At 37.7% G+C, this 26,481-nt stretch overlaps 2 protein-coding genes across 3 annotated transcripts in view; one reads left to right on the top strand and one right to left on the bottom strand.

Annotated features, from left to right (window-relative positions):
* LOC110029774 (DNA-directed RNA polymerases I and III subunit RPAC2) overlaps window positions 1–7,476 on the bottom strand; it is a 15,217-nt gene extending 7,741 nt beyond the window's left edge. The window contains exon 1 of the mRNA XM_020732203.1: window positions 7,100–7,476. The gene's annotated coding sequence lies outside the window, so the exon portion shown is untranslated. The remainder of the gene's footprint in view (window positions 1–7,099) is intronic.
* A 7,357-nt stretch (window positions 7,477–14,833) lies between these two features.
* Window positions 14,834–25,289, top strand: LOC110029742 (peptidyl-prolyl cis-trans isomerase FKBP16-3, chloroplastic). Of its 2 annotated transcripts, none has more exons than XM_020732165.1 (7): window positions 14,834–14,980; window positions 15,398–15,651; window positions 16,935–17,018; window positions 17,916–17,965; window positions 23,363–23,411; window positions 23,970–24,044; window positions 25,003–25,289. In XM_020732165.1, the coding sequence occupies exons 1-7, from the start codon at window positions 14,911–14,913 to the stop codon at window positions 25,117–25,119; spliced, it is 699 nt and encodes a 232-aa protein (XP_020587824.1). In that variant the 5' UTR covers window positions 14,834–14,910; the 3' UTR covers window positions 25,120–25,289. The 2 variants fall into 2 exon arrangements, with proteins under 2 accessions (XP_020587824.1, XP_020587825.1); XM_020732166.1 differs by having other exon boundaries at window positions 23,970–24,039; window positions 25,003–25,110.
* The last annotated feature ends 1,192 nt before the right edge of the window (window positions 25,290–26,481 follow it).

The following is a 26,481-nucleotide window of genomic DNA, read 5'->3' as shown; positions in this document are numbered from 1 at the left end:
TAGGCTCAGATATATGTATATGTACTCGAGGGTCCACGAAGACTACTTGGTCACCCGAATGCATGGAACCTGCCACTCGTCTAGAAATGTATTCTGAACCTCACCTAGAGGGCTACTTCCCAGCTTAAACAGGTACTCGTCAGGTGGACAATCGATTTTAAAAATGTATTTTAAATTTATGTTTTTGACATGCACATGGGTCTTCAAAAAAAAAAGATTATCAAATTTTATTTTATAGCGAAAAATATATTTTTATTATTTTTTTTTTAAAATAGGTTTTAACAATTTTTATTGTCCACAAGTTGATTACGCTGTCGGGCGTGGGACTACCAACTACCTAAGGAGGTTCGAGTCAACTTCCGCTAGACTTATGTCAGTGAAAGATATCGTTATCCTATTGCTCATCAAATACATAGGTTTTAACAATTTTTATTGTCCGCAAGTCGATTACGCTGTCGAGCGTGAGACTGCCAACTACCTAAGGAGGTTCGAGCAAACTCCCGCTAGACTTATGTCAGTGAAGGATACCGTTATCCTATTGTTCATCAAATATCTGGATCTTGATGTTATATGATAGGACATATTTCTGCTCTATCTTCGGTGTGCCTATATCATCACCACCCTACGCCCCAAAACAAACTACTTGCGACCTTGCTTGATGGTTTCACGTATAGCAAAAGGCTATACGTGGACACTTATGACTTATGCATCGGATCATCGGATATAAGCATCGAAAACCGAACTAAGAAGCAAGGAAAGAAAAGAACAAAAATGGGATGAGAGGGAGAAGATACTGATCCATCTAAAACACCAAAAAGGAGAATGGGTCAGCTCTCAAAAACTCATATCAAAAAGACCTGGAAAAGTAGGGCCCGAGGTCTTTCCTAACAAACATAAAATGTCACTTTTGCGTTGATTTTTCAAACCCCAAAGACGTAGGATTAATCAAATCAACCAAATGCTCTCCCAAATAAAGCTTGCAAATCTTCCCAAAATCCCAAAGTTGAAATAAAAAATTTTCCAACTTCCGAGTTAATCCATAGCCTCACATATCAAATAAGCATAAAATCTTCCCATAAAACCAAATAAATGCTCACGACCGGGGGTACTATAAAGAGATGAACAGCAGGTAAGGCTCTCAGCCAGGGCGACAAAAAGGAAGGGGGGAGCTATTAAAGCTCACGGCTAAAGCAACCCAAAGCCAAAAGAGGCTCACGGCTAAAGGCAGCAAGGGACAGCTGCTAAAACCCACGACCAAAGGCAACCCAAGGCACAAGTGAGGCTCACGGCTAAGGCAACCAAGAGAATCATCAGTGGCTACTATATTCCTTCGGCATACATAAGAGGATAAATGAGATAATTGTATTTTTTTTTTGGGATGGCGAACTTGATTCGTCGCCATTCAAGCCCAACTAGAAGGACCGAATCACACCAAACAAACTCCAATAGGTCTCACGAGTAGGGACTATAAGAGGAGCAAATCCCAATGGTGAGCTCACGGACAAGACCAAAGGGGAAGGCTAACTCAACCACATCACAAACCCATGGCTAGGGACCAAGCAAACATCAAACTGCAGTCTTATACACTTCCAAAACCCTAGGAGTTAAGGCCAATGGAAATCAGAACCCAAACCACCCCTCGAGTAGGGGCAGGACAAGGCAAAACCGAGCCACAGTCAGAGGCAAACCGAGCCACAGCTAAGGCTCGAACCCAGGCCACAACAAGGACTAGAAAACATCTCTATGCCTTCAAGACATCAAAATATAGGACGACCATATGTCTCAAACAAGAACAACTATGGAAATCCAAATTCAAAATGAACTTTTCCACAATATGTATAATTAAGCCAAAGAACATTCACAAGATGCCAAAACCGAGCCCAGCAGGGGCCAAAGCAAATGAAACTGAACCCTCCCACAGCTATAGAGCAGGGATAAGAATAAACACCAGAAACGGGCTCTCGGATAGGAGCTAAAGCGAGCAAACCGAGCCCCCAAACAGAGTCAAAAACAAACCCTTCAAAGCTCATACATGAAGTTTAAACAGTTAGTAGGACGTTCTAACCAAAACCAAAAGCCCATCCTCAACAAAAATTAGAAAACCGAATGCCCACAAAGACCCAAAACCGAGTCGTTCAAGGCCAAGACAAAGCCTGAGCATAGATTAAAATTCAATCTTTAGCAGAAATTAAAATTCCAGTCGCTTCAAGATAAAACCGAACCATTCAAAGCCAAGGGACAGCTCACGAGCTTTTGAAATATCAAGATATAGAGCCAATATATGCCTTAAGCAAGAACAATAACATAGATAGTATATTTAGGCCCCTAACTTGAGTATTCCGAACATGAAACACCTTCCAACAGGTATTTAAACAAAAGGATGTTTCACGAGGAGCTAGACCAAGCCCTCGGAACAGGTTGCAGAGCTTTCCAAATTAATTTTTTTTTTTTTTATAACATGCATTTCGAGTAAGAGAAAGACACAGGAAGCCAAAACCGAGCCAAGCAAGGCCAAAACCCGAACCCAGCAAGGGTCGAAAACCAGGTTGCAATTGAGATTTAAAAGTTAGGCCACAATGAGGGTTAGAAAAATATTCCCATGCCTTTAAGGTATTCAACCTAGAACTACCACATGCTTTGAGTGAAAGTGAATGAAAGTTTCACAATACATATACTAACATGCTCATGAGAGGGGCCAAATTATTTCAAGGCCATCCTTTTAATTGTTTCTAATATAACTATGCCTCAGAAGGTAGGAAACATGCCATGACTTCAGCACTTTAGATAAGCAAAGTAAAAGAGAGAATTAATAGCATGTCACATTGCTCAACCAAATCTAACTTCCAGCACTACACCACAAGCTCATCACCAGAAACTCGGCAAGGCCATAACAGAAAGCCAGTAAAGCACCGAGAAAGTGAGGGGGAGGGAAATACACACCCTCAAGCCTTTAAATGTTATTTCCCACATAACAAATGTATAAATAATACGTTAGAACATGTTTAGGAATGAGGCAAATAGTAATCTTCCTATTCTAGCATGCTAACGGGGCTCGGCATAGAGCAGAGTTGAGTACAGGCAAGGCACAGAGCAAGACCGAAAACAGGTAAAGCACAGGGGGAGGGAGAAGTACCTCTTTAATGTGAAATCACAGAAAGATGTTCTCTAGCCAAACTTTCCTCCCAACAGTGAGAAGAACTTAATTGAAGCACTAGAAACTCAAAAAAAAGAATAAGAAAGAAGAGTGACAGAGAAAATTCCTCCCCAGAACAAATTTTCGGCCCCTTGAAGCTTCACAGAGGAGCTCTGATATACGCTAAGGGAAGAAGAAGCCAATGATTGAAAAAAAATCCAGCAGGGCTGGAGGAGCAAGTGAATGATGGGGGGGGAGGGGCGACTGCGAGAGAGGGGAGCGCGGGAACCTTCGTTCCCATGCCTCGAGCTCGTGGGGTCACATAAGGGATCACAGTGGCTTAGGGCAGAAGCACGAGCGAGAGAAGAACTCACGGAACGCACGAGGGAGAGGCGGACGGGAGAGGGGAATGAAATTAGGATTAGGTTTAAGTTTTATTTATAATAAATAATAATTAAATATTATTTATTATTATAAATAATACTTATACACATCTCCTTCTCCAGAAATGCCCTCGCGACGAAACAAACATCTCTCCTAAGCAAAATCGATGTTTCGGACCCGTCGGCGCAGTCCGTTTCGTCATCTGGAGTCGTCCGGGCAACTTCGTCGACGATTGGGACAAAAACGCGTTGCAATCCGAATCCTATCAAAATTTCGGCTCGAATTCGATTAAATTGGACGGCGAAGAGCGCAGCTGTGCCAAATCAACGAGTAGGGGTCAATCCTAAGGCTGTCAGTCCTATAGGAGTGCTCTTTGAGTTTCTTCGGAGTAGCCTTACCTGCTAGGCAATAGCGGTCAAAACTACCACATGGAACGTCAAACTACCACACATGGAACGTCAAGTCGAGCGAAGAAAAATCTAGAATTGCTAACGGGAAGGGCTCCTTCACTAGTTTTCTAGGAATAGTCGGCAGAAAGGTCCTACGGCTAGATCCTAGGCTATTAAAGAGGGGAAAGCTACACCTTGACCGAAAGCGAGGTCAACAGTCATCTCAAGGCATCTATCTCAGCACAAATATGTGATTGATTTATTGACAGAGAGCAACCTTCTTTTGTGTAAACCAATAACTGTCCCTATGTATCACAATGAAAATTTATCTAACATTTTCAAAGTTGTGTATATCAAGCGTCTTGTGAGGAAACTCATTTACCTCGCTCATACTCGCCCCAACATATACCACGCAATTGGTATTGTGAGTTAATTCATGCATGACCTCTATGAACATCATCTCCAAGCTATCCACCGGATTCTCTACTATTAAAAGGTACATTGGGCTCATGTTTGTTTCTCTCATTACACCTCTCGGTCTATTATTATTTATACAAATGTTGATTGGGTCAAATCGGTTCATGATTGATGTTCCACCTAGGGTTATTGCTCATTTATATGAGAAGATATTGTCGCGTGGAAAAGCAAAAAAAATATTTGTAATTGCCCGGAGCAATGCTGAAGTTGAATCCCAGTCCAAGCCCTTTAGGGTCTGTGAAGCCCTATGGTTATGCATCATGTTCCGCGAACTTCGTATGTCAACTTTTGTCCCGCTGCAGCTATTCTGTGATAATAAGGTTGTCATCAACATTGTTCATTATCCAATCCAGTACAGTCGGGCAAAACATGTGGAGATCGACGAACACTCCATTAAGAAAAAGATTGATTCTAGAAAAATTTGTGTTTTTTTTGTGTCATCCAGTGGTCAACTAACAAATATCCTCACCAAGAATCTTCTTTGTCCTTTATTTGATGACTTCAAATCCAAGTTGAACATGACTGACATCTATGCTTCAACTTGAGGGGGAATTATAACGGCAATCTCTAGTCGTTATTACTTATTATTAGTTTTTATTCTCTTTTTATTTCTTTCTTATTTGTTTTAGTTTGTTTTATTTCTTTCTTATTCATTTTATTTCTTTTTATTTTTTTTCTTTGTTGTGCTTATTGTAATTGGGTTTAAATACCCATCATTTTATTAATAATATTAAGTTGTGTTGTTCTATTCTAAATCTCAACATGATAAACCCACAAGCAGGTTCACCGAAAAAAAATTTCTAATAAAATGAGCCAAGCTTTAGTATGATTAAGCTAAAAAACTTTATCGTCCTTCATCATTCAGTATTGCAACCATTAATTTAACAATGCAAGTCGGTGATTATTTTTTTTCTTTGTAGTAATTAATAATAATAAGTGTACATGTATTCAAATCAAGAGGCAAATCAAGAGGTTTGCTTTTGCATCCACACCAAGTCTAAGTGCAACACCAAACAAATCAAAGAAAACTAAACTTCTTATCATCAACTCAATAATTGTTCTTGAAACATTGAAACTAGATCAAAGATAATAATTTTTTTTCTTTTAGATGAAAGGATTTGGCTTGGGACATATAGTGAGTGGAATTTCACTGTAATTAAATATTACTATTTTTAATGTATTTAAATAAAGTTAACAAGCCAACATCTCTAGGTTATAAGATTGAAATTTGCATGTGGCATTGCATTTGCTAGTCGCAATGTTCTATTAGTTTGTCACGTACATTTTTTTATTATATTTTATAGTTGATATACCATTTGTTTAAATTTTATCTAGTGGCCATTATTATAAATAGATCCATCAATCATGACCAGATTCAAATAGAAAATTTTTATAGTTAAAGCATTAAAAATAATTAAATAAAATAAATTAAATTACAATAATGACCGATATCATTTCAATAGAAAAATAATAAGTTGAGTATCACATGTGATATCAATTTTCTATGTAAGATAGGGTGGTATAATTGCTTCTTCTAATGTCATCTTGTAAAATCATCATACAATTATTTCATTATAAACACTGCTGGATGTTTTTTTTCAATATATATAAAAGACTAGAAAATTAATCCTCTAATAGTCTCCCAAGTGATTGTGCAAGTGACTCTACAATTTGCATAACAAAGGTTGCATATTCAATCATTATTGTAATATTTGATAAGATCAAAACAAGCATCATTAGTAAATATGCCAAAGGGTAAATAAATATCATTCTTTTTGGACTCAAGTAATCTTTGTGCAAATAACTAATTGCCTAAATTATTATTGATGACTTTTGGCATCTCAATAACAGACACATACAATTTCTTTCTAAATGTTAGAAGCACTAATTTCATTGCACCATATAGCATATTTAATGCTAATTTTTTTTTAAAAAAATTTCATCCTATTATGCTATAAAGCACACAATTCATCAAACTACACCATTTATTTTTGCAAATAGGCTCTTCAAGCTCTATCCAGTGATTTGGATGATATTATAAAATCATTTTCCTTAATCTTGGATCAGCTAAAATATCATCCAAATTTCTACAAAGTTTATTTGAGCTTTATATTATTGTTATCAACCAACTAAATATTGTTGAGTTCATTTGCATCCCACAATTTTTTAAAGTATCTTTTTCATAGCTAACTAAAATAAAAAGTTACATAGAATGAAAATATAAACATAAAATATATGCTTAATAGAAACATCTAAATAATTAAATTGAGTAGTTGATGAAATAAATTATAAATTCATGGATTGCAGACCAAGTAATCAAATTAGCGAACCATGTGACTTCTCTGAGGAGTTTCACGAATGTAAATAAAATTATTCTTGATAAAAAAAGAATGAAACTATGAGACCAGGTACGAATCAAGTTTTTGATTAGTTGCTCAAAAAAATTGAATGAATTCAACTGCCAACTGTGAACAAAGGAAGAAAACCCCCTTCATCGGATTCATTTCATAGATTTTCTAACAAGATGGGAAGAAACTTCACATGAAAATGTTAGAAAAGTGTAATTGGTGGCAGAATTTAAGCAAATATTGTCAAGCGATAAAAATCGAAACTTTAGATCCAATGAAAAGTTGAATCAAACTTCTGTAAAATAATAAATCATGTAATGGATTTAGAGAAGGAAGGTAGCGTGGATTTAAACTAAATCTTGCCATACCGTTGGTCTGGACAAAATAGAGCCGCGGATTTGATAAATCCGGATTTCACAAAACTCGGGCGTAAATCGGATTTAGTGAATCCGGGAACGCAAAAGAAAGATGTGAAGTTATCTCCTCGATTGTTTCGGGTAGGAGCGGAGCGCAATGAGGAGAAAGATGGGAGTTCGGGTCTCGCCGCGATCTCGACGTTGCCTTCCCAGTTAGCTCTAATGATGACTGTATCGCGAGGGTACGGTTGCGAAGGCGATGGTTTTGGGCGAAACTAGGGAGGGGGAGGATTTGTGGCAGAGAGGCGAAGTGTCTTCGGGCGAAACAGGTTGAGGGGAGTGATGTACCCCAGAGGCAAGGGTTTGGTGGGGGGGGAGGCCGAGCCAGGGAAGGGTTAGATAGGTTTGCGGACTTGCGGTTTTAATTTTATTAATTTAAATTAATATTATTTTGATATGTTATCCAATTACTTACAATTAAATTAATCTATATGTAAATAGTTATTAATTTAAAATATATATTTTAAAATAAAATTCTAAATAATTGTTAATTAATATAGTTAAAAAACAAATAATTAGTCATTGTTAAAAGTTAAATTATTACTTAATACTTAATTATTATTTTTTTAATGTTTACTTAGTTTAGATAATAAACTACTAACCAGTGTAACAATGATAAATTTTATAGTGTAATGATGAATAATGACGCACCAGAATATGGTGTAAGAATGCACTATGAATACAACGTAATGATACACACTCAAAGATGGTGTAACTACGCGTCTCAAAAATGGCATAACGATGCACCTTCAAGACGACTGTTGGCATCATTTTTTTATATAAGGTATATAAGGTGTCCGCCTGCATGACTCAAGATGGTCTACGGTTCGTCCGTAGCATCTGGTAGCTTGAGAAACCCACCCGGGACCTTTCGGTGTGTGTTGAGGGGCACGTTACCAGGGTCACTTTGTTGGGCTTTAACTTTCGCTTCGGCGAAAGCCGGCCGACATTTGACACGTCGAACAGCTCCGATCTGGTTGAAAAATTTGTCTAGATGACCCCGGACGACGAAATGAACCATGCGGGAAAGTCTGGAACGTCGATTCCAATTGGCAAGGACATCTATTGCACCACGATTTCGCGTGCGGGCTAAAGATGTGTACTCTGATCATCGAAAAAGTGTCGAATGACCCTAAACGACAAAACGGATTGCGCAGTCGTGTTCGGAACGTCGATTTTAACTAGGAGAGACCCTCATTTTGCCGTGAAGACGTGTAGGGGTGATAAATGCGAGGAGAATAATAATAATTATTATTATTATACAAAAAATAAAAAAATATATTTTTTTATCCTCCCTTATCTGCTGCTCACGCACTCTCTCTCTCTTTCTCTTATTCATCTCACCATGGGTTTATATATATAATTCATGCATTGCATGCAGAGAAATAATAAAATTCACACATTTCTCTTCTCGATCTCATGTCATCTCTTACTTCGCGCCGGGGCTCTCCCTCAGTTCGCGAAAAGAGCACGCTGCTCTCCGGTCGGCGAACCTCACTGGCCACTCGCCGGAGGCCCTTCCAAATGCCGGCAAGCGCCTACTCCTTCCTTTCTTGATCGCGTGTCGCCCACCCTGCTTGGCCACTCGCCGGAGGCCCTTCCAAATGCCGGCAAGCGCCTACTCCTTCCTTTCTTGAGCGGGACCCACTCTCTGGTTCTCGCGAAGCCTGTCCAGCCTCCTCCTCGCGTCCGACGCCGGAGCTCTTCCTTGTCGGGGATGCTCTTCACCGTCAGCTCCCCTCTGGCCGCTAAAGCTCCTTCAGCCGCCGGCCGAGCATTTCTTTTGCTCCTTCTTGGTCGGCGTTATCCTTAACGCTGCCAGCTCTCTGATCACCTTCGCTGAACCTCTTCCTCCTTGTCGGCCTTATGATTCACGGACGTCGCATTTACGAAGGAGAAAATCAACGAAGAGGGTGTTGGATTTTGGGCTCTCCTCCGTGTTTCCTTCGCTCTCGTTGTGCACTGCCAGCGAGCTAACTCCTCCACCTCACCGTCCTACCTTCCCGGCGACCGGATACTTCGTCGGAGCAGCTTGACGCCGCCGGACAGCGAGCGGTGTCATTGTTCGAGGAGGTGCAAGCGTCTTTTCCTTTGTGAGGAAAACTTCCTCTCTTTTACCGCCGTCGAGTGTCTCTTCTCGAAGGTATATTTTGGTTATATTTTTATATGTCAAAATTATTATTTTTAGTACTTTGCTCACTCCGTAAATATTTCATGTTTTTCATGTGTTTTGTTACGAGACTCGCCGGAAGATGAACCTCCCTCATTGGGTCTTTTTATTGTCTTGTGCACGTTCTACGAGACACACTAGAGCATGGATAGGACGCCGGTGAGTTTGGATCAAGCAAAGAGAACGCGTCTGCAACCGTCACGGTGGTGAGATCATCTAACTCTTAGCTGGCCTTAGGTTTTCAGTGTTGTCTAGGCGTGTGAGTTTGATCGCCCACACAGGGTAAGGTGTCGGCGTGAGCCAGCGCGACGACGTACCTACGTGATTGATAGTTGATTTACCTAGAGCTAGCATTTAGGTTATGACTGCTTATGCGTTGACCAAGTTTTATACGAAGCCGAGTGATTCCCTGTTGTGAGCCTTAGGCCTTTAACCTCGCCGGGTTGGAATCTCAATTTCAAACGGTTTTGGAGCTCCTAATCTCCCTAGAAGGGATTAGTTGAGTTCGATGTTAGAGGACGGAAAAAGCTTCGTATCTAGTCTGTCCTATAAGATCATCGACGTTCGTAGAGCGAAAAAAGCTTTGTAGCTAGTCCTTCCTACGAACAGTGGAGAGTTTTCCCTATGAGAAATTGGAAGGGGAAACCCTCAACGTTGTCACGCCAAAGCTGGAGGCGGCGATGCCGCAGATCCAAATGTGTAAACCCGAGGTATCTATGCGAGGTCATTAGAACGAGTTCGACGTGCTGTCTAGTTATTGGGTTTCATTGCATGTGCATTGAACATTTGATGTATTTTAGCTAGCTGATCATATTGCATTTCATATGAACAATCACTTAATCACTTTGGTTCGACCGGCCGCCCCGGCCTAATCGACCTGCCACTTTGGCTCGACCGGTTACCACTACCCGTTAAACCAATCATTTGCATGTTATTGCATGTTGTCCATGTGTTGTCCATGATCGTATTGCATGATGTTTGCATGATCGTATTGCATGTTTGTGTGTATGTGTCTGTTTGTTCGTTTGTATGAGCAATATTACTTGTTTGCATTGTACTTTTATTCAAGCCACTGTCATCACGACATGCTTATCTCCGGATCACTATCTCATCGGCATACCCATCTGTCGAGCCACTGTCATCACAGCATGCCCATCTCTGGGTCACTGCCTCCTCGGCATACTCATCTGCACAAGCCACTGTTGTCGCGGCATGTCCATCTATGGGTCACTGCCTCCTCGGCATACTCATCTTTTAGGTCGTTGCCGCTACAGCATGCCCGTTATTTCTGAGTCACTACCGTTACGAAATATTCGCCTTCACCACTTTGGTGCACTTATCACATGTATGTTGCATATCTTGCATGTTTGCATGTTTGCTCAGTGAATGCCTCTCGGGTAAGGTGTAATTCCTCTTTATAGGTATCCTTTTACTTGATGCAAACTCACTTGTAGCTGGTGTCTGCTAGTTGCATGACACCCCGGGTTTCCGGGCAGGTGTAATTCCTCTATATTGGTAGCTTGTTTTATTGGTACATCACATTTGTGTGTGTCATGTTGCATGTGACATCCTTTCATTCATTTGTATGGTGTGTTCGCCCTTTTGGGTGCCTGTTGTGATTGCTTGTACTTTAATCGAGCAGTCACAATGTGGGCTTTCTGCATGATTGTTTGTTTTGCTCATTCTTCGACGACTTGTCATACTCGTTAAGAGAATGACCTCGTGTTGGTCACGATGTCTTAACGAACATTGTTTGTCGGGTTGATCCCAGTGAGCAATGCGAGTTAAGTCATCGAGATTGACACAAATATGATTGTGCTAAAGATCTAATGAATCTATCTTGTGTCAACACTCTTCGTGACAACCTTTAGATCCTTCGGATCTTTAAGACGGGGCCGGTATGGCGACCCCGTCAAAGTCATACTATACACATACTTACCCCGCACTTAAATATTAGGCTTAGATGCCGGTTAGGACACTTTTTGTTAGATGATGTGCTAGGCTAGGATTTAGAATGCTAGATAGTCTTTTTGATGTCTGATTATTGTTCTCTGTTGGATTGGTTGCCCTGACCAGACATCTTTCTTTTGCATTGTGCTTGTGGTGTGACTGCATGTTGCATATGTATGGTAGTGTGTTAGGGCGTTCTTCTGCAGGGAGTCATGTCTATTTATACACACACACACACATGTACCACTATGGAGCATTATGTGATGATTTTTGACCATTTTGCTTGCAAGTGTTATTTTGCTCCTCCGCTTGTAAGGCATGGCTCATGATACGTTATATGCATGTGATATTTCCCACTAACACTTATTTTCATGTATGATTGAGGTTTCTTCTTTTCTCTATGTACTTTTAGAGTCTAGGAGAGTCCTGTAGTAGAAATAAGATACGAGCACGGGTTCCGAGGCATTTGGCGCAGGGACCACATGGAGGGCACCAGGAGCAGTTGCTCGTGCCTCGTATCTTAATTTTACATTTTATATTGATGTATAGAATTAGGACCAGACATGTATATGCGGCATGTATATGCGGAGTCCGGCCAACCCTTTTCTTTTTTGGGATATGTTGCCGACCCAGCGGTACCAGCCCGTTTATCATTTTTATTTGGCTTGTTTTGTTTTTTGTATCATGTTGCATGCTTACACTTGTATGTGTTTTCCTTATTTCTTTCTGTGGTTTATCTGGGATTTCACGATAAAACAAAGGCTCTTTAGGACTTAAATTCCTAAGTTTCTACAAAATCTTAAATAAAATATTCAAGATAATTAAAATTTAGGATTAAAATATTCAGAATTTAAAAATTGCAACCTTTACTTTCCTACATATATTAATAAGGTCTCCACATTACTTTAGGACTGCTCTAGATAGCTGCATTATATTTGCATGTCCCGAGGAGAAGCCCCCGTGTTTCTCCAACCTGACTGACCCAACACACCTTCATATAGGTGGTTGTCTAGTGCGCATAGGGTGTTAGAAGGCTCTCCAACCCAGACGGGATATAAGTCCTTTTGTTTGGAATGTTTTCTAGCTTTATGGTTGAACCTCCACTTCTCTTTCTTTCCCGAGGCATCCTTACCGCTTCGGCAGGTATAAGTCCGAGCTTCAGGTTTTAGTCATAGGATAGAGTTTCTTTCTTTTGACGTTAGGGTTATCAAGGTTCCTGTGGACGACGTAATTCACGGATTGCAGACCGGGAATCTCATGACTGGGATCTCAGGACGTGTTGGGTTGACTACCTTCACGACCAGGTAAACTTAGGGTCCTATTAGTTGTGGATGACGGGTTCGTGGTACCCCAACCCAGTTACATTTACCTTTTAGGATCACTCTAACTATCCTTTTTTTTAGCCCCTTTGAGCCATATCACTCATTGACTTTATCGATATCATTTTGACAGCCTGATGCCGATGAGCTGTCGCCCATATGAGATACGACGATTTGTCCTCTGTCCTTATGGCTCGGACGTGCTTTGACGTTTTAGAATATCCTCGTCAAGATGATTTAGGTTATTCTGTGGGCCTCGTGTGCCGATGAGCCGCTACCCATTCGGGATGTTGTGAGAGCGGGATGTGAGAGACTCACTCTCTGCCCGATGACTTAGCGTGAGCTTTGAAGCATCGGGACTGTTCCCACACGGAATAACCTTTCTTTGATTGCCTATACCCCAGGCTATGATAATATAAGCGAAACTCTTTTTATCAAGAGTATTTTTGGGTATCTCTCAAGATGTAATTAACTAGCATGAACACATTCCTCTGGGAGTACTCTTGACCCCATAACAGGTACATACACATGATACTTTGGTTATGGGTAGTCTACATAGATACTTCTTTTGCAGATATTGGTTTAAGGTGCATCCGCCCGATCTTATTTAGGCGGAGATTCTTGACCTATCCTTGCGAGGTTTATCGCATGTAAACTCTCCACGTTTTACTTTTTCTCTTGTTTGTCTCTTTGTCGTATGTCTCTTTTTATTCGGCTCCTCTCCTTTTTGAATCACTGATTTGATTCAGAAGGGTGATTTATTTGAATAAAGGAAGTATACGACGATCGACAAGCTGACAACTCCTAAAATAAATGAGAAAAAAACAAACAAAAACAACGACATAACCACAAAACCTGAAGACAACGCATCCCAAAGACGGTGTAACAACGCATCTAAAAAAATAATGTAAACAACGCAGTCCAAAGAAAGTGTAATGACACACCTCAAAGACAGTGTAATGACACACCACAAATATAATGTAATAATGCACTTTTGAGTATGATGTAACTCCCCGTAATAATTGCTTTCATCCATCATACTCAAAATAAGGTGATGTTCTCCAAACTCCTGGAGCTCCCTTCTCACAGCTTCCTACTACATCCTATGATCTATGTGATTTACTGTAACTGTAGCCCCTTATAATGACCTTGGCGACCAATTGACGTTACTACAGTTCACCACCATAACTTGCATGACCAACTACGACATATGTGATCCACAGTTCAAGCAACTCCTAACTCTAACTTTTATGGCTTGCAGACGTATTACAGCTGCCCGTCACAACATATGTGATCAACTACGACATACATGACTCACAACTTATGCAGCTCCAAACTCTGGCCTTTGCAGCATAAACACGTAACCAACAATGACAACATAACTCATAGCTAATGCAACTCCCTAATACAACCTCTACGCCCAAACAACTCTCATGAAAACAATCATTTATGATCTACGTGACTACCACGATTTTCAACAACCGAATCAATGATAAGATATCATTACAACTACCGTCCAAAACATTCATGACGGTCCACTGCCTTCATAGCAATCGAGGACGACATTTACGTCTTATTACATCTATTATCACGGAACTACGTTGCACATTAACTTTGTAATTTCATATTCTTTAATTCAAAAGAAGGGTGGGCTTATGTGGCTATAATTACATAGTGAATTATTTAAATTGGGGGAGACCCTATGGTATTTTTCCATTTACAGGGTTTTTCACGTAAAAATAAAGTTGTCTTCTCTTGCTTACTTCTCATTTACCTATGTGTGTGTTGGATCTCGCACTACGTCCAGATGTCAGTTTATCCCCTTATCGCCATGAATCTCCCGACACACATAAAAAACGAATCTTATAGCTTTAATTTAAAATATGGAATTAAAAAATCATCAACAATATAATTATATATAAGAAATATTTAGATAGTTGTCATGTAAACACATAAGAATTGTGTGGAATGTACCTAAATGCCCCCCTAAAAAATATTTGAATATTCATTTTAAAATCCATAATTTGTACCACACAAATTTTTAAATTCATTAAATTCTGATGGGATTTAACAATTTCAGAATTTAATCTTTGGCATGTCTAAAGAAAAATTTAGCAAAATCATGGAATTTAAAATTTGTAAAATCCCATTCAAATTCTGCATTCTTTAAAATCTTCACAGAAATTGTACCTATCTAATTCCGCGAGGCAACTTACCCTTTTCTCCATAACGTGTGGCTGATCGTCTTCTTTCTTTTCCCCTTCAGCCTTACCCTTTATCTAATAAAATCTAAGACTCCATGTTTTCTTCCCCAAAGTGCTTCCATGTCTTCCTCCTCTCCTTCGCCCCTTCTGCTATTCAACGGCCTCTCTCTTCTCCATTCTCCCCTTCTCTGTAAGTTATTAGAACTGTTTTTCTTCTATAAATTATACTCCGAGAAAATGTGATATGTACTCCGCATCTTAAACTTTATTTTCCAGATTTTATATGAATAACGCTACTTTGCATTATGATTTGTGAGGAAAATGCATTTAATGAGTTTCTAGAACTGTTGATCGCTCATACATTGTTCCTAAATTTGGGATTTTTTAGTTTCTTTCTAAATTTTGAAGAGATGATGAATCAATTCACCTAGAAAACACTGCTCTGAGAAATTTTGATTTATCAGAGAACTACAAGGAAACTGAAGAGGGATTTTATTAGTCTGAAAGCTCTAATTTCCTGAGAAAAACTCTATAGTTTTCCTATCTTAATCAGAATTTATTTCCTCACTCCTCTTCGACTCAGCCATTCTATTCTGTCTCTTTGTAGGTATAAATTCCACTAAGATTTTCTCACGTTGTTCCCACCAGCTGTACCCAACAAAGCTGCTTAATTTTAAACTAAGATGCGGTTTGGAGAAATTTACTGAAGAAAATACTCTAACTAGTCGAAGAACTGTGCTCGGATTGATTTCATCTCTCTCTGCTTTTGGCATATTGACACACAGAACTAATGGAGCTGGGTTGCCTGTAGAGCAAAGGCCAAGACTATGTGATGAGTCATGTGAGAAGGAGCTTGAAAATGTACTTTTTGATTCATATTGCCTCACTTGTTTTATAATATTACATGCACACCACAAAATTCTTGTTTATTTACATATCTAACACTTAACTTTCATATTTACATCTATAACGCTCAATACTTTAACATCACATAAGAAAATACCATCATTATTAACTTTTTAGAAGTGAAATACATATTTTCATGCATAGGTTTATGGTACCAAAGTGTTATAAATATCTAACTTTAGGTGTTATGTATGTAAGTACATAAGAATTGTGTGGCATGCATGTAAATTTCTCTTGTATTTATGACTGAAACTTTCAGAAAATATGAAGCTCTGAATCCTGGTATACTGCAGATGTTAAGGATTTATTTCATTTTATTTTGGCTCCCTATATTTGCAATTATGGTCATTCATATGTCATTGTAGTTTTGTTCATTGTTTAAGATAATTACTTGATGAATCAAGTTTTGATACATCTTTAATAAATTTTGCTGAATTGTTTTGATGTTTTATTCAACTTGATGAATCAAGCTGCTAAATTTTAGCATGATCTCTACCTCATGACAGTCTAAGTTCATCATCTTTCCAGAGTTACACAGATAAACTTGTATTTATCTTGTTTTTTGTTATCCTAAAATCAAGAAAAAATCATATGCACGCCACTCATTTCTCATGTATTTACATATCGAACGCCTAAAGTTCAACTTTTACATATATTCCACCTTACCTATGCATGAAACGGTGTATTTCACTTTTTTTAAACTAGAATAGTGCTATTTTTAATGTGATATGAAAGATTTGGGTTGTATAAATATAAAAATCAGAGTTTAGGTGTTAGATATGTAAATACATAAGAATTGAGTGGTATATATCTAAATGAAATGCCACTAAAGTAAATCTAAAAAGAACATATTGATATCTTAAATGATGTCAAAATTGCTCTATTGCTCGTTAAGGCCTCAAGAAAGCCATTAACATTAATTACTATCTCTCTCTTAAAGAGTTGTCTTTTAGCTTGATTTGACTCATCCTTCTTTGTCTAAAAGGTCAACTGGGTCTTATTTGTAGTTGTCTCGGTATCTTTTACGAATAACATTGGATCCAACAACTTTACGTAGAATCTTCCTATAACACATCAATACTCATAACATAAATGCAATTTAATCATGATAAAATGTGAATATGTTAATGTTTTGAATGTTTTCATGAGATGATTACTTATTGGTTATGCCTTTTCAATTTCATATACTTTTTAAAATGTGGTTGCAAATTGTTTATTTCTATTTCTTTTGCAATTAGGTGCCAATGACAACAACAGAAACGGGTTTACAGTACAAGGACATACAAGTTGGTGTGGGTCCAACTCCACCTGTTGGTTTTCAGGTATATTTTATTTATTCATTAATATTCAAAATAATATGATTTTAAGGCGATTATTTATTTATTTATTTATTGTCATCAATAGCTCTAGGTTTCCCGGCCTATTCTCCATTGCATCACTTATTTTGAGTTTATGGGTGCGGCCTCTTTTTTAAGGATATGGCTGAAGAGAAATAGAGGCTGTAAATGAATTGAGTCGTGCCGAGTATTACATTGTTCAAGCTCATTCATCTATTTGTTCGTTGAGCTCCAGACGAACTTGAATACACCCAAAAATTCAAAATATTATTGCATATTATTAAACTCATAATCAAGCATCAGTGACTGTTTGTAGGATGTTAATTATTTAATGAAACTGAGGAGATTTTTTAATATAGACATTTAATCAATTGCTCGATGTTTTTATTATGCTTTCACTTTCATTAATATAATAAATTTTGAACTGTATATAACATATAATGTTATGAAAGCCTAGATTAAGTTATAAAAAATCATTAAATCATTATTAAATGAGCATTTTATCATTTTTTGGGCAAGTCGTTTGAAAAAGCAAACAATATTTGCGCTTTTTGACATCAAAGTTTAAAAATTTGTATAATTTTGTCCAACTATTTAAATAAATGAAAATAAAGAGTCTTATATAAAGAAGAATCAAAGTTCTTCATCGAGCGTATTAATCCCTCACAACCCTACCCAAAAGGTGATAATAGTGCTACTTTTGATGCGATATTAAGGATTTGGGTGTTGTATGAGTAAATATGAAAGTTTAGGTGTGAGACATGTAAATCCATAAAAAATTGTGTTCTACATATGTAAATTTCCCTTCTTTTAACTATAGTGCTGAAATTGCTTTATACTGACAGAATAAATAATTTGATTTATCTCCTTCTTTTATATCAGGTTGCAGCAAATTATATTGCCATGGTACCAAATGGGCAAATATTTGACAGGTGAGAACCTGAATCGGTTTGATTGTGAAATATAGCACTTTAATGTCTGCTTTATGTTTGTTTCTACTGAAATTGATTCTTAGTGTAGATGGCTCTTCATTGATACTAGAATAACATTCTAGTTTTATTAGGGATTCAATTCCATTTAAATTTTCATTTACATGCATACTACTTAATTCCTATTTATTTACATATCTAATCCATACACTTTACTTTTTCCATTTATAACACCCAAATCTTTCACATCTCATAAAAAATATAATACAAATTTAACTTTAAAAAGTGAAATACACTACATGTAAGGTGGCATATATGTAAAAATTGAAGTTTAGGTGTTAAGACATGTAACTATATCGGAATTCAATGGTATTTATGTAAGTAAATCTTCCTTTAAATATTCATTTGAAGGAAATGCAAGAAAATGGTGAGGAAGAATAGTCTCCATTATATTTGCTTTGATTTGGTTGTAGTTCATTTGTATGTGAAAAAGCTTTTTTTATGCTTGATTGTGCTTGACTCAGCAATTAGCTCGAGTTCTACTTATTTTTACAAACTCGTTACTTAATGCTTGAATGAGAACACGGATTTATTTGATTGTGTTCGAGCCAATAGAAGCTCAACATACATATTGTTAAAATTTGTAATGTATGGTCTTATTTGTAAATAATAGATGAAGTCTAGGAAGTCTAGGGATTTATTTGTAAATGTTGTAACTTGTAAGGCTATATATAAGCCACTTAGCAATGAAATAAAAAGAGGTTTTTTGAGCAATCCTTTCTTTATGGTATTAGAGCCATAACCTAGTAGCCTTAGATCTTCGCAGTCGCCTTCTTTCCATTAAATTTGATCGAGACTGTATCATAGAGTTCGGTCACGAAGTGCTGGTTTGATCAATTGGGAAGAAGAAGAAGAACGATAGGCTCGAGTGGTGTAGCTAGGGCCGAGACTGCCTTTGGGATCGTGTGGGCTAAGGCATAGGATCGATCATTGTGGGAGGCGCTGCAAGGAGAACATAGATCGCGTTTGTTGTTTGAGTCAGAGCGAGTAGAGAAGTGGCGCTTGTGGCTTCATGCAGAGAGAGACGGAAGGCGTCGAGGATACACAGTGGGGAAGCTCATAGAGAGGCTCACGAAACAGGGATTGCAAGCGGATCTATGTGAGGGAGTGGCGACTTCAATACCGGGAAATAGAAGCAGAACATTGATCGTGCAGAGAGAGTCACATGAGGCTGCACTCTGAGTTGATTGAACTTTCAGGTATGCAATCAGCTTTGGCTGCCTCGAGCTCAGATATGACAGATGCCCAGGGAGAGACATGCAGGTGCCACAACTGTGAAGAAGTAAGGCACCTGAGCAGAGCTTGTCCAAAGCCACCGAAAGAGAGAGAAACATGTGGATATGGACAATCTAGAGGTCGCGGTCGTAGCCGAGGAGGCCAAAGAGGTGAAAGAGGAGACAAATCTGATGGTAGCGGAGGACGAGAAAGAGATGGGTGGTCTTTATCGATGATGATCACAATTTACTGGAGATGTTGAAGAGGAAGCAGAGAGCGACATGTGATGTCACTGGGGATGCATCCGCCTTATCGTCATCCAAGTGCAAATGTACACTTAGCAAATTATACTCATAATACACATGTTATTGCCTCTATATCCACCACAAAATAACCATAATGGATAGTACTTCCGGGCATGTCGACATGTGACAAGTAACACTAGGGAGTTCTCTTCTTATACACATCTAGTAGTTCCAAAGAGTATTCAGATAGTGATGACACAACACAACCTGTTGTTGGTAAGGGTTTAGTATAGTGTACCGATTCTATGACTTTGTCAAATGTTTGACATGTTCTTTTCTTTCCATTGAACATTTTATCCATTAGTGTCACTATTCTCCAATTAAAAATGTATTGTTTTTTTTAATATTTCACAGGTGATCTTCCAAGAGAAAGGGACGGGTCAAACACTTTGGACTGAAATGTGGCATAACGGACTCTGATACTTGGACCGAGAGGTGATGGACTCGGCTCTGACATCCATGGTAGAAAGTGTTGCAATAGGAGAATCTTGAAGGAATGTTGAGGATGTGACATCACAAACGAATGAGACATTTTAGTCTTAGTTTATTGAGTCGGTTGTATCCATCTATGTATGAAAAGACAAATAAGGAGAAATTGGTGTGTGATGCTTGTGAGTTTGGCAAGCTCATAACGAGCTCTTATGTCAGTTATGGGAAAAGAAGCTCTGGCGTGTTTGATTTGATACATTATGATGTATGAGGACCTTGTTCTACTAATTATGTGAATGATTGTCTTTATTTTGTTACGTTTATTGATTGTTTTTCTCGTGTTACTTGATGAGACAGAAGAGTGAGGTGGCTGCTTATTTTAAAGATTTCCACAAGGAAATCCAGCTCCAATATGATGCAGTTGTGAAGGCACTGAGATTTGATAATTGGATAGAATATATCAACAAAACATTTGGGAACTACTTGTCAGCTTAAGAGATATAACACCAAATCACATGTCCATACACACTAGCATAAAACAAAGTAGCAGAGAGGAAGAACCGACATCCTTTAGAGGTAGCCCGAAGTATGATGATGGCAATGAATGTCCCGCAATAGTTATGGGGCAAGCAATGCTGACAGTCACTCAATTGATTAAAGATGTCTTTAAGAGTTGGAGTGGAGGTCTCATTGTCATATGTTGAAAGGAGATCATAATGGGATCCTTTCATTGAAGGTATTTAAATATGTATGTTTTGTGAAAGACAATAGACCATATGCAAGGAAGTTGGATCCCATAGTTACGAAATGGTGGGTTATTTTGTTACTTAGAAAAGTTATGTCTGCGGGAGCCCGATTAAGAATAGGCTCTTTGTGAGTATAGATGTGTCATTCAAAGAGTTTGAATCATACTACACTTTGGAGGTGAATTCACCATTCGGTGACTCACATGCGTTGAAGATATGAGCCAAGAGAGAGTGAGTAGTAGTGGTGATGAAGTGGTGTAAGTGAAAATAATGTCATGTCCTGTGATATGGGATGAATCAACTGAGGAGACCAAAATCGAGGAGATTGACTCCAAAAGTGGTAGGATTTAAGCTGGAGGTGAGTTAAGGATGTATACATGGAGAAAGAAGTAAACTGAGGGAATAGAATTTGCAGTTTCCCCAACTATTGAGACACCTACACCATTCACATTTGATTTAAACTCCTAGGTGATATTATTTCTCCTTCGTTCACTCTTCCCCCTCAACGTTAAGGAAGACTTCCCGCAGTAATGCAGGACATCCTCCTGATCGTTTTGGGTGAAAACTTGACATTGCAAACTTTATTTCTTATTTAAACATCTCACATTTGCATGGAGTGTTCATTACATCATTGAACTTTGTCTCTATGCCTAAGTGTTGACAGGTTGCTTAATAAGATCCTAAGTGGAAAGTGACAATGCATGATATCAAAACTTAATAAGTGGAAAGTGACAGGTTGCTTAATAAGATCGTTTTGAAGCTCTTGATAAAAACAAAACATGGGAGATTGCACCACTCCTAACAGGGAAGCAAAAAGTTGGATGCAAGTGGATCTTCATGGTAAAGAAAACTTCAGAAGAGAATGTGGAGAGTTATAAAGCAAAACTAGTAGAGAAAAGGTACAATCAAACATATGACATTGACTACGATGAAATCTTTGCACCTGTAGCAAAAATGAGGACAATGAGGACACTGACTTCTCTGGCTATGAATTCTGGATGAAGATTCCACCAACTAGATGTGAAGAACGCTTTTATTCATAGGAGTTACTGGGGAAGGTATATATGGAGATACCACTAGGATTCAATACATCCTAGACAGTGGGCAAGGCGTGTAGGCTTAGGAAGTCACTGTATGACTTGAAACGGTTTACTCGAGCTTGGTTTGACAAGTTTAGAATGAAGATGGTTAGCATGGGATATCAACAGATCAATGCGGACCACACAATGTTCTTTCGGCAACATGAATGCCACACTACCATACTAGTTGTATATAATTATTACTAGTGATGATGAGAAAGAGATTGTTCAACTGAAGGGAAGATTGGAGAAACAATTTGAGGTAAAAAATCTGGGATAACTTAAATACTTTCTTTGGATTAAAGTGACCCATGGACTTGAGGGGATGTTCTTTTCCCAGAGAAAGTATGTACTGGATCTTCTCACGAAGACAGGTATGCGAGGATGTAAATCTGCAGTTTCTTCAATTGATCAGAAAATCAAGCTCAGTACAAAGGCAGGTAAATCAGTTGATCGTGGGGGTACCAGAGGTTGGTGGGTCACCTGATATATCTATGCCACACTCGACCCGATATTTCTTTTGCAGTAAGTGCGGTGAGTCACTACATGCATGATTCAAGGAAGGGTCATATGGATGCAGTGTATCGTATTCTGAAGTATTTGAAGAGTGTACCAGAGAAAGTTTTGATATTCAGGAAGAATAGACATGTAGATATTGAGGTATTTTGTGATTTTGAATGGGCGAGTTATGCTGATGACAGGTTTACATCTGGATACTGCATGTTCGTAGGGGGCAACTTGGTCTTCTGGAAGAGCAAGAAACAATCGGTAGTAGGGAAATCAACAGCTGAGACAGAGTATAGGGTCATGGCCTTAGGAGTTGCTGAGATGTTGTCGAGAGCCTTGTTGGTAGATCTCAAGGTGGACCAAGAAGCTTAAATGAAGTTGAGGTGCAACAACAATTAGCGATCAACATTGCCAACAACCCAGTGCAAAATGATAAAGCCAAACATGTGGAGATTGATTGGTTCTTCATCAAGGAAAAGCTGAATATCAAACTACTGAAGCTAAGTTATGTAGTCACTGGAGAGCAAGTGGCTGACTTGCTCACCAAGGCACTTAGCTCATTACATTTGTCTAGGTTATGTGACAAGATGGGCTTAGTGTTGAGATTTGTACGTAATGTAGGGTCCTATTTGTAAATAGATGAAGTCTATGGATTTATTTGTAAATGTTGTAACTTGTAAGGCTATATACATTCCCTTCTTCAATGAAATGAAAGGAGATTTTTTGAAAAATCCTTTCTTTACATATCATGAATATAAGAAGCATTAAAAAATATCATGTGGCAGCACAATTTTTTTTTTATTATTTACATGTGACTTTACAGTAGGCTTTGTTTTCGCTAATAGTTCGTGTTTGACTCAATAAATAAACGAGTGAAATGTAAATAAAAATTTTTGGCCCGTGTATATTTTAAGATGGACTGATTCCATTGAAAATCTGGAATTGTAAGTTGTATGTGCTAATGAAATAATAGATTCATTTTTCATCCCTATTAAAGCAATGAACAATTTTAAACAAAATTTTTTAATAATATTTATTTTATTCTTGATGCAATTTCAGTTCTTTGGAGAAAGGTCAGCCCTACATATTCCGTGTTGGTTCTGGTCAGGTATGCTAATTGAACTATGAGCATTTTGTCCTTTTGGACAATCCATTTCTTTCCTTCATTAATGAAGACAGATGGAGGTCCAATGCCTTCTTATGAATCAATGTGTTATAACTTGCAACACTTAAAAATAATATATGAAGAAAGGAGGTACTTCTTGGGTTATTTGTATGCTAAACTGTAGGGGTGTAACTTAGTCGAACCGACTCGCGAGCCGGCTCTGACTCGGTTTGATAAGTAGCTTGTGAGCTGAGTTCAATGAGCCAACAAACTAAAACTCAAGTCAACATCACACAACTTTTTAGCTCATGAACTGTTTTAGTTAAAAAAAAAAAAGGTAATATAAAATATGTTCAAAATACATTAAAACTCAGGAAATTTGTTTTTAAATTATTAAAAATATTTTAAAAAATAATATTTCATATTTCATATCAATTGATTTTTTATTATAGCACTAGCTTGAACTAATATGAAGTACTGACTTTTGCTTGTGCTTTGAAGTGATAGTTTGTAAAGTTTTTTTTTTTTTTTTCCTTCTGCTAATTATCAATGCTATGATAGGTAATAAAGGGACTTGATGAAGGGATTTTGAGCATGAAAATCGGAGGGAAAAGAAGACTATATATACCAGGTCCAGTGAGTGGCCTAACCCATCTTGTATAATTTAGAAGGGGCATTTATATCCATACCATTCAATTCTCATGTATTTACATATCCGGCATCTAAACTTGGATTCTTACATTTATGCTGCCCAAATCTTTCATATCACGTCAAAAATAGCACCTTTTTATGTATAGGTAAGGTGTTAGATATGTAAATACATAAGAATTTGTGGGCTACGCATGTACATTTTCCTTGATCAGTTAAACGAAGGGCAGTAATGTTAAGTTTGGTACATGAGAGAATAGAGTTGTCGATTTCTCCACAATTCTCCACCATTATTATCATGAATGCAATCATCAATAAGGCAAACTTGTATAAAACTTTGCTCTTTTTATTGTATGTAGTTTTAATTATTTGAATTGGATCTCTCTCAATTCAAAGTGTAGATAAGTAGGCACGAGGCTGACTCTATAGAAGGGGGGCACAAAGTTAGTAACATATAGAACTCCGCACGGGAAGCTAATGAATATATAGTTCAAAGTAGATCCCAAATCAAACTCGATTCTATAACTATAAACATAAAAAATTTAAGAGCAAGTCATTTGAGCCGGTAACATGTAGAACTTTGCACGAGTCTAATGAATATTTAGTTCAAAAATAGATCACAAATCAAACTCGAATCTATAACTGTTAACGTAAAAATTTAAGAGCAAATCATTCGAGCCATTAACATATAGAACTCAACACGAGAAGCTAATGAATATTTAGTTCGAATTAACTCGAATCTATAACTATTAACGTACAAATCTAAGAGCAAATCGTTCGAGCCAAGAGTCGAGATCTTTGGTAACTTCTAGATAAAGTAAAACTTAACGGGATAATGATGTTCTTTTTTCCCCATGTTATTTGTTTCCATTAAAATGTGTAAAAGCCAAGTTGATGTGTGTTGGAGTGCTAATAACATTATGTTTAAAATTTGTTTTGTTGTCAGTTGGCTTTCCCTAAAGGACTGAGTTCAGCACCAGGAAGGCCGAGAGTGGCACCTAACAGCCCGGTTGTTTTTGATGTGAGCTTGGAGTATATACCAGGTCTTGAAGTTGAAGAGTGAACTCAAATGTTCTTTTTTTTTTTTTTAATTACTGATTCATCCTATTGTTCCAAATTTTAAGGAGATGTAAAAATCGAATTGTTACAGTTTGTTGAATATTGTAATTGTCAATTCTTTTATTTACTTGTGTGTTTGTATTGAATTATATTATATTACAATAAATGGAAATTGTGATACAAAATCCTCCTCAACATACATAATGTTCAAATTTTTAATATAATATCAAAAATATCATTATTATTTACTTTTTATAGGTATAGATATGAAAAGTTTAGGTTTTAGATATGCATATACATGAAAAATGTATGTATGTATATAAATTTTCCTTTTTTTTCCTTGATGAGATTCAAATTACATTAAAAAATTCTATTTGGACATAAAAAATATGCTAGCATGGATCATGAGATCTAACAATCTAAAAATGACGGATTATGACAAAGGAGGGCTCATAGACAGAAAATCATGAGACTCGCTTATGCTATCAGACGTAGTCGTTCAAGCCAGAAACAAAAGCCGATCGAGCCAGGAGAAGGATAAAAGAATGATCAAATGATTTGAGTATGAACCAATCAGACTAGGGCAATGCAGATAAGCATCCAAGCTTGCCATAACAAGAAAACCGACATAAGGCATTGGCCTGCCTCCCGGTAGATCTGACCTAAGGAAGGTCAGTTTATCAATATCATCATTTGTCATATGGATGCCTCCAAAGCTCTCCATCAATGATCAATAATTGACAATGCAATAGTCTTATAATCATCTCACAAAATCTCCTCGTTGTTATCTATCAGGTTGCAGTGATTTACTTTTTACCTAATAGCCTAGTTTCACCTTGCCAGAGCTCTTCATCTAATAATCAATGGTAATGCATAGCCATCTGAATCATTCTTGCTGACCTGAAACTAATTAAACTTAGTCGATCGATAACGCCAGCTTGGCCTAACAAACTAGATCAGTCTTACCGAGTAGAGGCCAAACAAGCTTAATCGACCGAGTCAAAAGAGCAGTCCAACAATAAGCTCATTATGTAAAATACATTGAATATCATGTAAAATTCTCATTAAAGTAGGGGCGGAAATATGATACCATTATATTGTACTATCTCTCTTACAAATAATGAGATAATTTTATAAGATAGACAAGAGAGAGTACAAATGTTCATTGCTATTTACTCCTCTCTAAAGACTATCTTTATTTATTGATAGCTAATAGGGAAACCACAGCTCGTTTTGGCTAAATCAATCCTCAATTGTACCCTTACCAAGGAGTTTCACCATTTCCTCCATAGCTAGAAATGAAGAACCGCCTTCATCCACCGCCTCCTTCGCCTTCCTCCCCATCTCCGCCACCTTCAACCTCATC

Source organism: Phalaenopsis equestris, unplaced genomic scaffold (assembly GCF_001263595.1).
Source record: "Phalaenopsis equestris unplaced genomic scaffold, ASM126359v1 Scaffold000600, whole genome shotgun sequence".
In the NCBI taxonomy this organism is placed as follows: Eukaryota; Viridiplantae; Streptophyta; class Magnoliopsida; order Asparagales; family Orchidaceae; genus Phalaenopsis; species Phalaenopsis equestris.
Note: the sequence above shows the minus strand (reverse complement) of the source record. Positions and strands in the feature narration are given on the sequence as shown.